General features: G+C 45.9%; 1 protein-coding gene across 1 annotated transcript in view; it reads right to left on the bottom strand.

The window, feature by feature from the left end:
• Positions 1-1,597: 1,597 nt before the first annotated feature.
• LOC142582844 (uncharacterized) overlaps positions 1,598-16,550 on the bottom strand; it is a 127,994-nt gene continuing 113,041 nt past the window's right edge. Inside the window, exons 5-7 of the mRNA XM_075692923.1 lie at positions 15,561-15,705; positions 12,853-12,998; positions 1,598-7,322 (exon numbers count right to left, since the gene is read on the bottom strand). Of these exons, the coding sequence (XP_075549038.1) occupies positions 7,099-7,322; positions 12,853-12,998; positions 15,561-15,705 (515 nt within the window). The 3' untranslated portion in view covers positions 1,598-7,098. The remainder of the gene's footprint in view (positions 7,323-12,852; positions 12,999-15,560; positions 15,706-16,550) is intronic.

The raw sequence follows: 16,550 nt of genomic DNA, 5'->3' as shown, positions 1-16,550 counted from the left end.
TTTCGCATTGTTTGCGAAAACCTGGAACTCAAGTGAGCCATGCCCGCGGGCGAACAATTTTTCCCTCTCGAGGTAACGGTGAAAAATGAGCTGAGTTAACCGGTTTAGTGCTGCGAACGCGGAAAGTTTAGGCTTAGAAACTTGCAGCTGCCTTCGCACTCTGGAGCAATGGAAAAACGAGCAGCTAGAGAAAACAAGTAAGGTAGATGGCGCATAATGATGATGGAGGAGCATGCAGACCACGGCACGTTTCTGGTACATCCAGCGCCTAGACAAGTACACTGACGGTCTCAGGTGCAGTGTCCAATTCGTGCGCCGCGCGCGCATTACTCCAGCCTTCCTTCTCTCCTTTGGAAAAGAATGTAGCATGCTTTGCTCTGGTCTTTTAGCGCGTTGCCAACGTCACCTTAGTTTCCGCGATTGCTTTCTTTTTCTTTTTCAGGAAGCGCGGTTGCGTTCCCGTGGCTAACACACACAGACACACACGTGCACAAACACGAAATGTGCAGTGCAACCCCTCTGGATTCAGGTACGCAGGCGTAGAGCAATATTAGGCAGCTATACAGCACGGGCAGCCCGTGCTGTATACTGTCTCTGCAACTGCGTGTGCTGCACTGAAATACTTCGGGTAGCTACAACCATCCATTAGGGTGAACTACGGAGAGGGAATCGTCGGTTTTCCGCCGCTAACAGTGCTTTTGTGTGCGACGCCGACTGAGCGTATACAATACCACGTAGTAACCAGCGGCGCATGGATGTCTTTAATCGAAAACGCCCAGCGAGTTCTCATTTCTGAGTGGCTGAGACGAAGCGTAGCGTTTCGCCGCACTGCGCATTGTTGCCGAAATCGGGCGGACAACGGAACCTGAGGCTCCCTTGCTAGCCTGCACACTGTTGACCACTTTAAATCTTTCCGCAAACGCTTAGTCTTGAATACAGCTAATACGTTTCTTTGAGCTAGCTGGTGGGACGTCGCAAAAGCGCATGGCGCGTGCAGACGTAGAAAGAGCAAAAAAAAAGAAACGATACAGGACGGTGCGATGACTAAAAAGTAATTTATTCCGACGAATTCCTGGCTAAATACAGAAAGCGGAACGAAGCAAGCAGACGGAAACAATCAATGAAATGAATAAGAGACGAAGCACGTAGTTGAATATCAGGCAGTTGGGGAGACGGCGTTTAGTCGCGCCTCCCAAGTGAACTGGCATGCGGCGGAGTTGATTTACTGACGTTAAAGACGGAATAAGAAAAGGACAATGTCTAACATCGGGCGCCGTATTTAACGAAGTTTTTCTTTCGTAAGTGCAGTTTGACATTCCACAGCCGTTTTCGGTAATAATTTGTTCGACATGACGATCGGCTCTCAACTGTTCTTGCGAAGTTCGAGCATCAGAAGGTTTTTCGCGAATACGCACCCAAGTTCGCTCATTACGTCAGAGAAACTCGGCGACTCAACGTCATTTTTTGTGTTGTTTATTCTTCGACATATACATTGCCTCTGGTGAGTGGGCCAAAAGACCGCAGGTAGGTACAGCACCTCAAACTTGAGGAAAGGCAGGAGGCAACAAGCAGTAAAACGCAGTGCACTGTTACAGAATAAAACGGACAAAACACAGTTTAATCTAGCCACGTACACAATATACCTGCTTAGTGAAGAAAGGTGTGGTCACGGCATAAACGATCACAAACTGTTAGCGTTGTATAACTCACTCGCTAAGTTATACATGCACACTGCACGGTTCAGTTCCCTTCAAAAGATGTCGCTTCAGCAGCTCAACCAGAAACACCTTGGTCAACTTATTCAGACCTCTGCTTTACGTGGTCATCTTGACTAGTGCTAACAAGAAGAAATAATCATTATGATTAAAGCAACCAAGGGCCAGGTTCGCAAGGATGTTTTCATTCGTAAGACCTCTCTGTCCTTGCACGAGAAATTTTGATATCTCGTCTGCTCTGATGATTGAAGAATACGAGCTCCTACTAACCACTATTGTATCCGAATAGCCTTGTGAATCTGGTCCTAGGTTTTGTATGCCTCAAAGACCAATTTTCTGCTCAGTTGCCCATAGCCACATCACAATGGGCTAAAAGTTCAAATGGCACCAAAAGAAATTTCCGAACAGAGCGTACAGTAGCGCACAAACGAAGCAGACCAAAAAGTCTAGTAAAAAAGAAAAAGAAGACAAATTTGACTCTCATTCTTTAATGTTGTGGCAAAGATTACACAAATGCAAATGTCCTGAAAAAGAAATCAGTCGTTACATGTTTTGTTGCCAGACTGAAATTCGTCTCAACGGCGCGTTTTACAAGAAACGTCGCATACGCCACAAGCACAAGGTCTAATGTTTTTTTATAGTGACACTTTGCGTGGCTGAAAACAGCCGTTCCTCGTGGCAACGTGAAATATTTTTCAACTCAATATATCGTAGTATTTCTTTTATTAGCAACCCATGTTCTGATTGTGCGATAAGTAATTGCGCGTCTTAAATAAACCATTAGCGCTGCCTGCTCTTCTTATCACACCACTTTCCTCTACTGCGTTTCGAAACATTATCATATCGCAGGAGCATTGCAGGAAAACCGTGAACGGTGCTGTGGGCACGTGTAATTCTAGCAACTCTTTGCACAGCAGATCAGCGCCAACCAACTTGGCGCTGTAGCGCTTAGATAATATTTAGAGACAACTCAAAAGGGAGCTCAAGCTGTTTTTCAGCATTCGTCAATTAATATCCTGGAAGCCTGAACGCGCTGCCATTCTCCAAAAGATCAGTTAACTGTCATGCCTTTTCTACTATAATACCATAGTTCTACCCAAATTACAATTAAGGACTCGCATGCAGGCGATTCCAAATAGTACCAAAGGTAGTTGTCATGCGTTGCACAGTCGACAGTATACTATTCGCGGCACATTCCAGTTCATATTCCTAACTAAGATTAGCCTAAATCCTGTGTAACATCAGCTGTTCCCTTTGAGATTGGTACTGCACAAACTGAACTGCATTTCCCTACATTCTACAGCGTCGTATGGGCTCTTCAGCGGTGATCTTCTCATCCCCTAACTTTGCGTTGTAGTTCGACGAAATACTGCCTACGTGCTGCGCTAGAGGTCTAAAAAGGCAACATGGGCAAAAGGCGAAAAGAAAAAAGCTCCATAGCGAACCTTCCACGCAACATAGCACTGTATCTCTAGAAACTGCTGCTTCAAACGTAAACATTGCTCGCGAGGAAAATTATACCTTGTTCAGGCGGACGTTAATACGTAGCACTCACGCCACTGTGGCATGCTGGCGAAAAGTTCTTTTTACTACATCTAGGAAACTTGAAACGTTCTTAGGAATAAGTATATGAACATGTTCTAAAGAGCGTAATTACAAATGAAACGGTTGGCATCTCCGAAAGTACTGCGGACTTGGTGGTCAAAAGAGCTTTAGTGCCAAAGGCTACAAACTACCAGGACTCATTCAATGCGAAGAAAGCTTTTTATCACATATGAAAGCTTTGGACTCAATGTACTGTCTAACGGTAAAACGTGCGCCGTTGTTACGCAGGATAGAAAGAAGAGGTTCTGAATTCCTAGAAAAATACTGTCGCAGAGAAAGAGGGCACTTCGATATCTATAAGCAACCACGCGTTGAACTACGGCACTATGCAGGAGATGGACTTGTACGTTAGTATCTTCAGTATAGTGGTTTAACGCATTGCGCAGGTCGCGAGCGGCGTCGAAAAAGTTGAGTGAGCAAGGCTTTACTACTCTAAGCTATGGGGTAGACTACGAAAGTACAATACTCATTCTCATTCCCTGTAAAGTACAGCCGAAGCACCATTGTTTGAACCAGCTCAAGTTGACCTGTGTACACGCTTGCCAGCATCAGCACACTTTCTTTATCTCAATACAAAGGATTAGCAGTGTCCTAAAGAATTAAAAGAAAGCCTGCGCATGCATATTTTTCTGTGTGGACCCGGCACAATCAGCTATATACAGGCCTTAAACAGGAATCTAGGACAAGATTACAAACTTATAATGAAAAGAAGTCAGATCTCATTTAACAGCACGCTCCATAATCTTGCGTCCTTGGTAAGGCAAATGTATACATAGGCTGAAAGGTCTCTCCTAATATTGTTCCTGAGTGTATCATGGGTGGTCCCCGTAGTTGTGAAGTAGTGAGGATGGTATTGCATATACAGAGTTGTGATGGGATATATACAAGTCTACCTTACCCGCTTCCCCTTAGCACGCGTTGCTGCGTTACATGCAGGTATTCTTCGTGAAGCCACGTTCCTCTCGCAAACGCATAACCCTCTTTCCTGCAATCAAAAAGTTTAGTGAAGACAAGGTGACGCAGTGCTAGGGTAGGTGAAAGGCTCAACCTTTTCGACCGTGTCGTAAGCTCTCGCCCTTGTTTTAATTTGCAGGCGGTGGCACGAAGTTTGCCATTGCTAAGCAAGGAACCTCAGCGTTGATCCCGGACATGCTCTCTCACACTGGTTATAGAGGCAAAGGCGACAAAGTTGACGCGAATTGGTTGTCAAGCGATCGCGTTCGGAGAACAAAATCGACATATTGGAGGTCTGGTAACAGAGAAATGAAAAGCTCCGGAAATCATTTCCTTACGTCAGGTGTAATCATTCTCTGATGTCCTGAACGGGATGTTATTAAAACCGTTTATCTACTTGTTAAAGACCCCCATGTGCCCGTCGAGATCCACAAAATAAGTTAGCGCTATGCACAGTAAAATGAAGGTAATTTTGGCATGTCTTGCAATCATTATCCAATACATTTGTCACAACAAAAAGGGCTCCTAAGGCAAGCTATTTTAGCCCTCAGTATAAAATTAAATTCTTGATAAACGAAAAAGTTCGGCCCACTGGTAGTTCCCAGAATTTGGGAAGTTGAACAAAGGGAATGACGGGCGCCTACAACTCATGTGTATGTTTGCGAACATATGCCGGAGATTATCATGAACCCCTGTGTCCCTCTTACAACTTCCTCTGCTGCTGGCGAAAATTCACGTGTAACTACACTCTGCGCTATGTTGTGACACAACTCATAGATGTCTCTCCAACTAAAGGCAGGCATGAAAGCCAAAACAGAAGTGCGTGCGTCATCTCTCCAGTCTCGCCATTTGACTCAACTGCCACGAGAACAATTGCAACTCAATCGGAAGGGAATCGCGATGTTCGAATCTTTCTACGCTTACCCTCAAAGCAAGGCTCGATGGAGTGAAGCATCCGTGACTGCTGGTGTTTCTGGACGTTGTTCTGCGTTGATTATGGACAGCAGGGAAGGAACAAATCCTCCCCAGGTCGACCTCATGAATGGGCGCGCATTGTCACTGGTGAGTTCTTAAGGAAGCGTACAAAAAAAAAATTATGGGGTTTTACGTGCCGAAACCACTTTCTGATTATGAGGCACGCCGTAGTGGAGAACCCCGGAAATTTCGACCAGCTGGGGTTCTTTAACGTGCACCTAAATCTAAGTACACGGGGGTTTTCGTATTTCGCCCCCATCGAAATGCGGCCGCCGTGGCCCGGATTCGATCCCGCGACCTCGTGCTCAGCAGCCTAACACCTAGCCACTGAGCAACCGCGGCGGGTAAAGGAAGCGTACAACTTCACTACAATTGCATTGATCGATAATTTGGTTGACGCCACGCAAAACTCGAAGAACTCTACCACTGGACTGTCAGTGTGTGTTACGTCATCCTAACCGCAGAGAGGATGCCGTTCCTCGTCTACCTGTAGTAAGGCCTCGCACGACGTGCGCAAAGAACACTGCTTCTTTTCGATAATCAGCGAAACCAAATAGATAAAGATGAGTCCTATCTACGCGTCGTACTTCAACCACACGCTGCACGCCGGTGTGTTCACCGGATTAAGAAAATACGAAAGGGGAAAAAAGCGTAGACCTGAGTATAACACGACGCTGAAAAATACAATGGACAAAGCTAGGTAGATAGAAAGCTTCGAAGCTAAGTAGCTACGAGGCTACAGCGTAGAATAATTCTACATAGTTTTAGTGCCAGGTTCTTCTCCCAGACCATAAATAATTTATGTTCCCCTGCAAAACTTTCAAAGAACCCGGATGAGTGGTTTTTCCAGCACCTTGGAACTTTCATATAGATGCTGCCTTCCCCTTTTATGAATCCAAGTAGACCTTGCGCATTTCTGTAGAACTTAGTTGGCTAATTATGGATACCTGTGCGCAATGCGGTTTGCGCTGAGGTTACAGCCAGTGCTTGAGCAGTAATGGCTAGATGCTCTTAACGTCCTCCGTAAGAGGGCCGAGCATGAGCATTTTACAAACTGTACAGAAAAGAGCCAAGTGCACCAATAAAAGTGGGGAGACTGCGACATGCTCAGGTGGAAAAATGAAAAGCTCACGAGAGCGGTAACTGCAGGAGCGAATAAATTGTTGCGCAGACATTCTAAGAGAGTATTATTTGCCTATTTTCTAAGAGAATATTATTACGTTCCACAACGTGCGTGCGAATAGGCAGTGTTACATACGTAGCACACCTTGGGGATATTTTGAGTGTGTTTAACTTAATATGAAGGGTTTCCACTCGCGCATAGGTGCCAAACAACAACCAATCAGAAAAAGAAAATAGACCAATACCCGCTGTTCTTTTGTTTCGCTCTCACATATGGAAACACAAGCACAGCGCCCAGAGTATTCAGTAGGTGCAAATTGACATTTCAAAGCTATGGTTTCTTCTTTGCCATTTTCTATTGGTTCCGCTTATTTTATACGCGCAATAAATTTCAAGCATATATTCAGCAATGGTATTATGTACAAAGAGTAAACGTGTCCGGCACTATTGAACATCTGATTGCATATCTACAAGCTGTCGCAAGACCATCCAATGAAAATTCTTTCTTAATCGTCTAAGTGTTGCTGCGCTGCGTTCCAGCCGATTCCTCCCCGGGATCCCATGAGAGGAGGTGAGTACCCGATCACAAAAAGTACCTAACGCTCATTCCGCCAGGCAGCAGAGAGGAAAGAAAGTTCATGAGAAAGCACCGGTCCGTCTCGGACGACTGCAGCTACGTCCAATACGGCGGCAGTGTCCTGTCGTCGTTCGGGTGTAGCACGGCGGGCTAGTAGCTGATAAAGAAGGGTTCCTCCATCATGCCGGCTTCCTCGGCCCGTTCCTCGGCGTACCGAGATCGGTACCCAAGTTTGAGGATAATGTAGAAGGAGATGAACAGTGGCGGCAGCATGCCAATCACGAAGCCGGTAATCTTGAATCGTTTCACTGGAACCCCGTCCAACGGGTCCCGGTCGCGGACCACGCTGGCGTTGGAAGAGGCTGAGCTGTCACCTGCGGACACAGAAGTAGACAACTACGTTGTATCCAGATGCACGCTTTCTGCTGGCATGCATCAACGGACGCGCTAGGCAACGTGTCACTGCTTGCTACTGGGCCAGTTTGTTTGAGGGTTAGACGGAACATAAATTACGGAACTAAAAAAAAAGTTATTTCTCGACACGGTCCAAATACGAACCCAGAAGGTTATACAAGAGTATCTTGTAGCGACCTACCCTGCGCGAGGAATCTGTGTATATTCCGAAACGCCAACTTGCCTATTGTTTACTTTGATCAGAGGCCAGTTTGTTCACACTTGTTATGGTTAGTTAGTTAATTAAATAGTTAGTTAATTTAACTAACTAACTTGTTATGGTGTAATAGGACGCGAAATAATATGAAGTACGGGCTTCCTGCCCAGTATGCGGATGTTAGAAGGACTTGGCTCGCACATGCGGGAACCAGAGTGCCAAAGGCAAGTGTGCCGCAATTTTATTCGTGACAGAAGGCTCGTGCTCAATTGCCCTGTTATTAACGCAGCGGCCTGCTTGGCCAATATAGTCGTTCGGCAACTTCTGTCGGCATCTTACTGCTGTGCGTGACGGTTTTCTTTAAGATCAATCTACGGCAATGACTTTTGTGACAACGATTGCTCTATTTGTTAGCGACATTTCACGACCATGTTGCGCCTACTGCGGTGAGAATGTGAAATTCGCCGAATTTGGCTTTTGCCTGCGAGACCCCAAATAAGCAAGTGCATGAAAGCTTAGAGAACACAAACGTCGCGAACACAATTCCTTCATCGCAACCCAGGCATGGGCTTGGAAAAGAAGTGGTACAGTCCTCGTCTTTGTATTCAGAACAATTCAATGCACTGACAATATACCACAAGACGTCTAAGCTTTCTTCTGATGCCGAGGTCGGTAAATGCTTGCTCCCGAAGGTTCTCGCAAAGCTCACGCGAGTCCCCTGGGGCAATAGTCCTCTTTAGTTTCGTAGTTATTAAGAAAACGGTACGACCCAGCTCGATGTTGAACGTAATGAACTAGAGAAACGTTCCGTCTCACTGTAATGTCTCGACAAAGACTTCATTTTGTAATCGAAGCAACAACATAAAGCTCAGTGTTTATTACACATGACTCGGTACTCGGTAACTATTCGCTCATCAACGTTCGATGCAACCCAGGATGCTGCCAAATCGCATTTCATGGTTTTATGCTAACTGCAATTTGCTACTAGCGTGCTAGTCGTCTTCGTCCGAGACTCCGTCCTCACATTTTTTTGTCTACGATAAAAAGAGAAAGTATCCTCATCAATGTAGATATTTCCGTTGTTGCTCTTTGTTCAGCATCGATAAAATATAAAAGTAAAGTACTTTAACTATCTAGCTTTCAATGGGCCTATTGCACGCTATGTTTCCGTTGTGACGTTCCCTTTCTGTGCGAGCATTAAAAGCCCACTTTCTTGGAATTGTGTCATACGTTTATATCGACCATCGTCTGGTGTTTTCTAAATTAAGAAAAGAAAGCCAGCCAAAGAAAGACGCACACAGGAAACTAGAAACATACTTAACACAATGCGCCAGCTAGCCCAACAACGCGTTTTACTATGATAGTTTTATCATTTATGTCTCCCTAGCTCTGTACCTGTGCGCAGTTCTTCTACAACGAAGCTGTATATAGCTACTCTCCCGCGGTGGTCGATGTCCGTCCACCTACGAGTCGCGTCGACAAGAAAAGAATTTCGTCTGCAGTTTTTCGTGGTCCTCACACGCCTCACGAGATACATGGATGGTGGAGGACTGCCATGGTTGGATTTCGACCCAAGTTATCGACGCAGCATAATATGCTCAAACTGAAACATCAGATCATAGATGCGGGTGCGAGAACTTCATACACCAAGGCGATACTAGGGCTCGATCTAGCAAAAGCATTTGACACTGTCACGCACAAAGCAATACTACAAAATTTCCAAGAGCTGTATGTAGGACGTAAAACATACGCGTACATGGAAGACTTCCTGATGGATCGTACGGCAAAGATTACAAATGGACAAACCAAATCGGATGCACTCAAACTAGGTAATAGGGGTACCACGCAGGGTTCAGCCCTAACCTCCTTCTTATTCAACGTGGCAATAATTGTTCTCCCTACGAGACTCGAAACAATAGAAGGACTCGGATACAGCCTATACGCGGACGACATCAACCTCTGGATGGCGGCTGGAAGCGATGGGCATGTGCAAGAGATCCTCCAAACAACAGTAAACACGGTCGAAGACTACATCAGAGACAAGGAACTGAGATGTTCCTCGCGAAAATCAGAGCTTGTGCTCTATAGGCCCACATGCAAGGGTTCGAAAAAGCATTAAGAGAAGGCCGGGCATTGTGGTCACATTAGTAGGCACCAGGATACCAAAAGTGGAGAGCCTTAGAATACCGGGACTCTGCATATCCGAAAACGGCCATAGTGGAGGAAGCGGATATCCAACTGGAACTATGGCATGAAAGAGCACAATCCCATCTGAGTAATGGAAACATTCGTAATCAGTCGTATTGTATATGTAGTCCCTTACCTCAATCTTTAGGCTGCGGAGAAAGCCAATATAGGATACGTCATTAGAAGGGCGTATAAGCAAGCCTTGGGAATTCCGGCAAATACGTCAAACGAAAAGTTCCTGGCGCTCGGCGTGCGCAACACACTCGACGAACTTATTCAGGCCCAGAGAGTGGCGCAATATGGAAGGCTCACACAAAGTTTAACGGGCACACACATCTTAGACGACATCGGAATAACCTGCGAAGCACAGCACGGACTGCACAGACATCCCCCCAAAAATAAGGGAACATCTCTCAACACCCCCAATCACCAGAAATATGCCCCCGAAGTTTCACCAAAATAGAAGAATCGCAAGAGCGAGAGCTCTCCCCAAAATATTGCAGTGCCAGCGACGTGGTCTATGTGGACGTGGCGGAGTAAACAAATAGAGCATATCGATAGTTGCTACGAGTCTAGAGGGTAACTCCAGAGTTATTGGCAGTGTAAAATGAGGGAAGAGGGTGGCGGAGGAGGCTGTCTTAGCACTGGAAATAGCCTCCACGGAGGCTAACATCGTAGTCAGCGACTCCAATACCGCCATCAAGAACTATGCCAAAGGAAGAATCTCGCCGGAAGCGCTAAGAATTTTAACCAGCTTTCGTGAAGATCGAGATGTTTACATTATATGGGCACCCGCACAATCTTCCCTTCCCGGGAACGAAACAGCGCACAAACTGGCTCGAGAAATGACGGGCCGAGCACGTGACATGCAAATACTGGGAACGGAGAGAGACCGGATGACTAGCTTTAACGAGATCACCAAGCACTATAAATTGGGAGGGGCCCATTTCCTCCCGGCACACTCCTTGCTAAGTATACGGCAAGCGACCGCATGGCGCCTCTTACATACAGATACATATCCGAACCCGGTGGCCTACCACCGCGACTGCCCGGACATTTACACGGATAGATATAAGCTCTGTCAAGAACGGGTGGACCTGCAACATATTGTTTGCGCTTGTCCTCGGACACCCACACAGAATAAAACACACGACACCGGAGAGCAGTGGGAGACCGTGTTGCTCAGCTGTGCACCGGAAGACCAACCGAAGGCATTCCAGCAGGCCGGAGATGCTGTCAGGGCCCAAAGGCTTGAGACCGTCTTCTAGGTGGAGAGGCCTTAGTCTCATAAATGTGCTGTACTAAAATAAAGCCTATTCATCCTCCTCCCCCTCCTCCTCCTCCTCCAGTTTCTCGCGAATGCTCTTAGCTCTCAATTAGGTATCTTGGAAAAAAATAGCACTGAAACTCGCCACTAAGACGGTCTATCATTACACCGAGTTTCATTTACTTGTCACAATTAGTCCACAGTGAAGTTGTAAACGTTACATAATTACCGTCTGCTGTCAATACATGGCCATCTACAGAGGGAGTATGGTTACAGAAAACGGTTGTAACTCCTGTCTTATCAAAACTATCCCCAAAACAATTTCACGAGATTTAGCCGCTGGGAGTACTAACATTACGCCGAGTTTCATCTAATTTTCATAATTACGTAGTTCACAGTGAAGTTGTACATATCGTGGAATTCCCGTCAGTCATGCGGCAGTACTTGCACACGTCACTACTTCATAAAAGAATAAGAATAAATGACTCTACAGTCAAAAGATCTGTTCGTTGTCTGTGTCGTTCGATAATAATAATAATAATAATAATAATAATAATAATAATAATAATAATAATAATAATAATAATAATAATAATAATAATAATAATAATAATAATAATAATTAGATGCGTCGACTGTGGTAAAACACACCACAGCTTCGCTGCTCGTCCTTCACAGAGTGTAAGGGCTGATTTTTTTTTAAATTTCGCACCAGGTGTGTTATTCTACTCCGTCTCCATTTAAGAAGATGCAAATCAGTATGCACAAACGAACAAAAGCGTCCACCGTTTCCCCTCCCCCATCCCCCCCCATTATTTTTGTTAATATATCGGAACATTCAATTGAATATATAAAGAAACAGTATGAGTAGTGGTGATCCAAGGGCCAATTTAAACGGACTGGTGTGCCATGCTCTTCCGAAGCAAACAGGGTTACATCTATGCAAAGCTTCGCCAACAGTCCTAATCCGCTCAAACGCGTTGACTATTGCAAAAGTGTCCACTATGGCAAGAAAGCGGAAAGTTGCAGAAGTTGCAAGAAAGCTCACAAACGAGCTGCAGTACATTTTGCGGCACGACAGACAGGAACTAGGGCTGCATGACGTTCAGGTTGGTTCTTATTGGGCACTAAGTGCACCACAGTAGCCAAGACGGGAATACTACTACTTGGTACTAGGCAATGTTTCCACATGGCTGCTGACATCAGTAAACAGTAAACGACTACTTTTTCAGCATCTGATTCCCTGCAGCTCTTGCAATTCTCTCGGCGGAATAGCCTAAACGTTTTGGAAGCACATTGAAATTCCCAGAATGACCCTATTGCGACTGCTCGATTGTTATCAACGTCTCACAATTTTTAGAGCTCAGGCTCGCAACTTTTATGGCTTCTACCAGTAAGCTACATATAAGTTTCTCAAACAAACCTACGAAAACTGCTTTAGTGCTTTATTTTATTTGGTGTTCGTATTGCTTCGTACTCCTGAACCGTGGTATATATAGTGTACGCTGATCGCGACCGGCTGTTATTGTGTTGTCTGCGTCCATCTTTCCACCTTCCCACCTCCCTCACCCCAGTGTAGGGTAGCAAACCGAATTTTCGGTTCTGGCCAACCTGCCTGCCTTTCTCCTTTCCCTAGCTCTCCATCTCTATTAAGCTCCAGCAATGGTCAATCCTGACATCTTGTTCAGCTTCTTTTTTATAGTTTCTCGTAAAACATTGCACACCTCAACCTACGACTTGTCGCGCTACACAAACAGCTAACGGACGAAATACTCAAGACTAAAGCCACAGCGGCTGACCCCGTAAGAAGAACAAGGGGAAATTTCTCAGTGCCTCTCACCATTTCGGAGCAGGAGCGAGCGGCTGGACGTGCCTACAGTGTTGCTTGCTACGCAGGTGTAGTTGTGGGGAACCTCGGCGTCATCCTGGGCTTCCTTGAGGTGCAAGTTGGATATTCGCAGACAGCCTTGCGACGCGTTTTCCGTCCTGTGCATCGTGGATACAAATTTGATCATGGCTTAAATATAATTAAAGGGTAAAGCAATAGTGCAAGCATAGCTTTCAACACTGGCACGCTTTATTTCTTTAAAGTGCGCTATTAGCAGGAAACACTGGAAATAAACTGGTGGCCTTAACGACTTATAACTTAACCACTACCGTGAAACGTGCAATGCGTACGTGTATATTCAGTCACTAAAGACCAATTTCATAATTTGATAACGCTTGTGTTTTTGAGACGTGAGCCTTATATTAGAATATTTCGTTAATTTTTCTAACGGATGGCTAAGAGACTCCGCAAGAAGTTCAGAAAGTGCATGAAAAGAAAAAAAAAAACGTCGCTCATGCCGCAATTGAACACATGCACTCGCTTGTGTAGCGCGAGATGGCGTTCATGTATTTCGAAAAGCGTTCCTTTGCTGTCTTTCAAGGGGAGATAATGGCTAATTGGTTTAGCGAAATAAGCGTTCCGCTGGAAGGGTATTCGAATGTAAACAGCGTTGCGTAGAAGTACAGTCGTTTGCGTCAACGGTAGTGAAATGACGAAAGCGGGCCTATCGTGATGAACCTGGCTGACGCCGGGAGGAAGTGTAAAAGACGGTTATGGCCAGAGATAGCCATCGAAAGCGACAAAACTGCGATAAATCTGAAAGGACGTGATGATTGAAAATACTAAGCAGTCGACATGCCGCCAAGAACCTTTATTGATGCTATTAGACACGAAGGGAATATGTCTAAGATAACCGAGGTCAAGACTTGCTCGAAGTCACAGGTGTAAAGTTAGGGAGCAATCGAGCTGCCTAAATAGTCAGCAAAATGGAAGTACAGCTTCAACGGCCCTCTGATGATGTAGTTCTTCCACGCTGGGTTCAATAGAACATTTTGTTAAACAGTTTAATTCTGAAGAGTCCGACAGATAACACAGAAAAGAGGTACAGGACAGAGCGCCGCGCTCCTCTTCCGTGTCCTGTGTCACGCTGTTTATATTCTACTGTTTAACAAGATGTAACCCAAATGCCCCAACTGAGCAGGCCGTTAATATCTAACGTTTGTTCTGCCTCTATACACTGTATAACTCTTTCTTGTCATTTCTAATGACTAAACACAACAACTAACACATAGTGGGCCTCCAAGAACTGGAAACCGTATAAATGACTGATTCGTTACAGATTTCAGTGACTCCTGCCTTGCCTGCTCCCGCGAGTTTCTGGATTGCATGTACTATGTAAAAAAAGTCTGGATACTTCATGAAAAGAGCGCTACGAAGACGCGCACTAAAAGAACAACATGTACGACGGACAAGGCGCTTTGTCCGTCGTACATGTTGTTCTTTTAGTCCGCGTCTTCGTAGCGCTCTTTTCATCAAGTATGCAAAACCAACTCGCCCCCATCAAGCTTCTGCTGCTTCAAAAAATCTGGAACCTGGAAGTTTCAGAATTAACAGGGTAAGCCAAGAAAATCACCGCGCCGACCACTTTTGTTCCTTTTGTGCTTTCTTTAACACACAGAAACACACGCACGTACTCATACATGAAGAAGTTACTGAAAATGAGCAAAAAAAAAATAAAGACGCAGTATCGCCCGAAAAGCGACGCTTCGATGGCGACACCAAATTAGTAGACAGCTATACGAAGTAAGAATAGTAGATTTATCGGCCGTATAATCTTGGAAACCTTCGCTTACCAACTAAATTAACAAACATGGTCTCAGCACACACAGGCCAGCATGAACAGATAACACTCGATTACCGCGGACACTCACTGTCAAAACGCTGGCGTGAGGAAGCACGGCAGCAGCAGCGAGCGAAGGGAGCTTCGTGCTATCTATCGCTTCAACGCAAACTGAGCGGCGAGAACGCAGCACGCACAGAGGTATGAGCCGTCGGCGCACCTAGAATCTTCGCCCAGCGCAGGTCTCTTTCAAGGTAAGGCGCGCGCGGCCGCGCAATACACAGTTGCTGCCGGAGTACAACGCCGCCACCCCTCCCCCCCCTCCACTCGGTGGCTTGCACGCTACGGACGACGGCGCGCATAATCCCCGCTTTCCTCCTTTCCGCGCACAAGATTGGCCACCAATCGTCGGTTCACCTCCCACGCTTTCACTCGCACATACAGCACACGACGCGCGGCAACGGTAATAATAATAATATTTGGGGTTTTACGTGCCAAAACCACTTTCTGATTATGAGGCACGCCGTAGTGGAGGACTCCGGAAATTTTGACCACCTGGGGTTCTTTAACGAGCACCTAAATCTAAGCACACGGGTGTTTTCGCATTTCGCCCCCATCGAAATGCGGCCGCCGTGGCCGGGATTCAATCCCGCGACCTCGTGCTCAGCAGCACAACACCATAGCCACTGAGCAACCACGGCGGGTGCGCGGCAACGGTGTTAACGCCCTTTAGCTTTATACGGAACATCATGGCAACCCCGATGGCCACGGCAAAAACGCGCCTTGCGTGTTCATATAATTGCTATGGCAATAAAAATGTTCAGGCGTTGGTCGGCAATGAGAGTGCTATGCGCTTTCTGGGTTGTAACGAGCCGCCCACCTAAGTGAGGGTGTGATGTCCTGGGAAAGCGGCTGGTCGTCTCGCAGCCACGCGATCTCCGGTGAAGGCTCCGCCCCCGCAACGCACACCAACCGGGAGTCTTTCTTGTCCCGCAGCACTTCCAGAGGTTCCACTGATGGGGCATCTAGAATCGCGGGTGAAGTGAAGAAACTTTCTCACACAATGTTTGAACATGAGAAGTTATTACGGTGCTAGAAACGCTTTGAAAGAGAAGTTATCGCGCATATATGTGGGTGCGTGTGCGTAGAGGAAGTGGCGAATTCGTGCACTTCTTGCCGTCTCAGAGACTAAGGTTCATGGGTACGCTAAGGTACGCTCCGGGAACATGTTAACAAAAATGTAAAATGTTGGAGTGCGATGTCGCTCCCATAAAAGGTCGCTGGCTCCAGGGTCCACTTTTTTTTTTTATTCGCGAGGATCTTCACATGAAACAGTGTCAATAAACATTCCTGCGTAGCAAAAACTATTTTGAGAAGGGATGTTCCGATAAGCAGGGAGGTTTAAATTAACCCAATTAACATCATAAAGGATTGTCTACGGACCCAGCGAGAAACTTCTCGGTCTGAAGGTAGTATAGATATTACTGTATATTAAACTCGTAACTCTCGAGTGCCTTTTCCGTCAAAGCTGCTGTAGCGCTTTAGAAGTGACATACCTAAACTGAATAAAGTGCAGTAGATGAATGTCCTCAGTGGTGGACCAATAATGTAGTGAGCGTTACTGGAAGTTTTCATTTGACTGTACAACAGCAGCATGCCCAGTTGTACTAATATGAGCTGTCTCTGATCGGCGCGTTAGACAAATATACAGGGTTTCCAGCTAACTTTAGCCAGAGTTTCTTCCCCTTTGTTTTGTGTAGTGCGCTGACCACCCATCATGACGAATAGTCTGAATCTCAGAAAACAGATGATTACAACCTATTCACAGTAACTGGCGGGGGTTCAGGCGGGTTTAGCCTGATTTGTCCTG

Source organism: Dermacentor variabilis, chromosome 5, assembly GCF_050947875.1.
Source record: "Dermacentor variabilis isolate Ectoservices chromosome 5, ASM5094787v1, whole genome shotgun sequence".
Lineage (NCBI taxonomy): Eukaryota > Metazoa > Arthropoda > Arachnida > Ixodida > Ixodidae > Dermacentor > Dermacentor variabilis.
The sequence above is the reverse complement of the archived record's forward strand: the minus strand, read 5'-3'. Positions and strand labels throughout refer to the sequence as shown.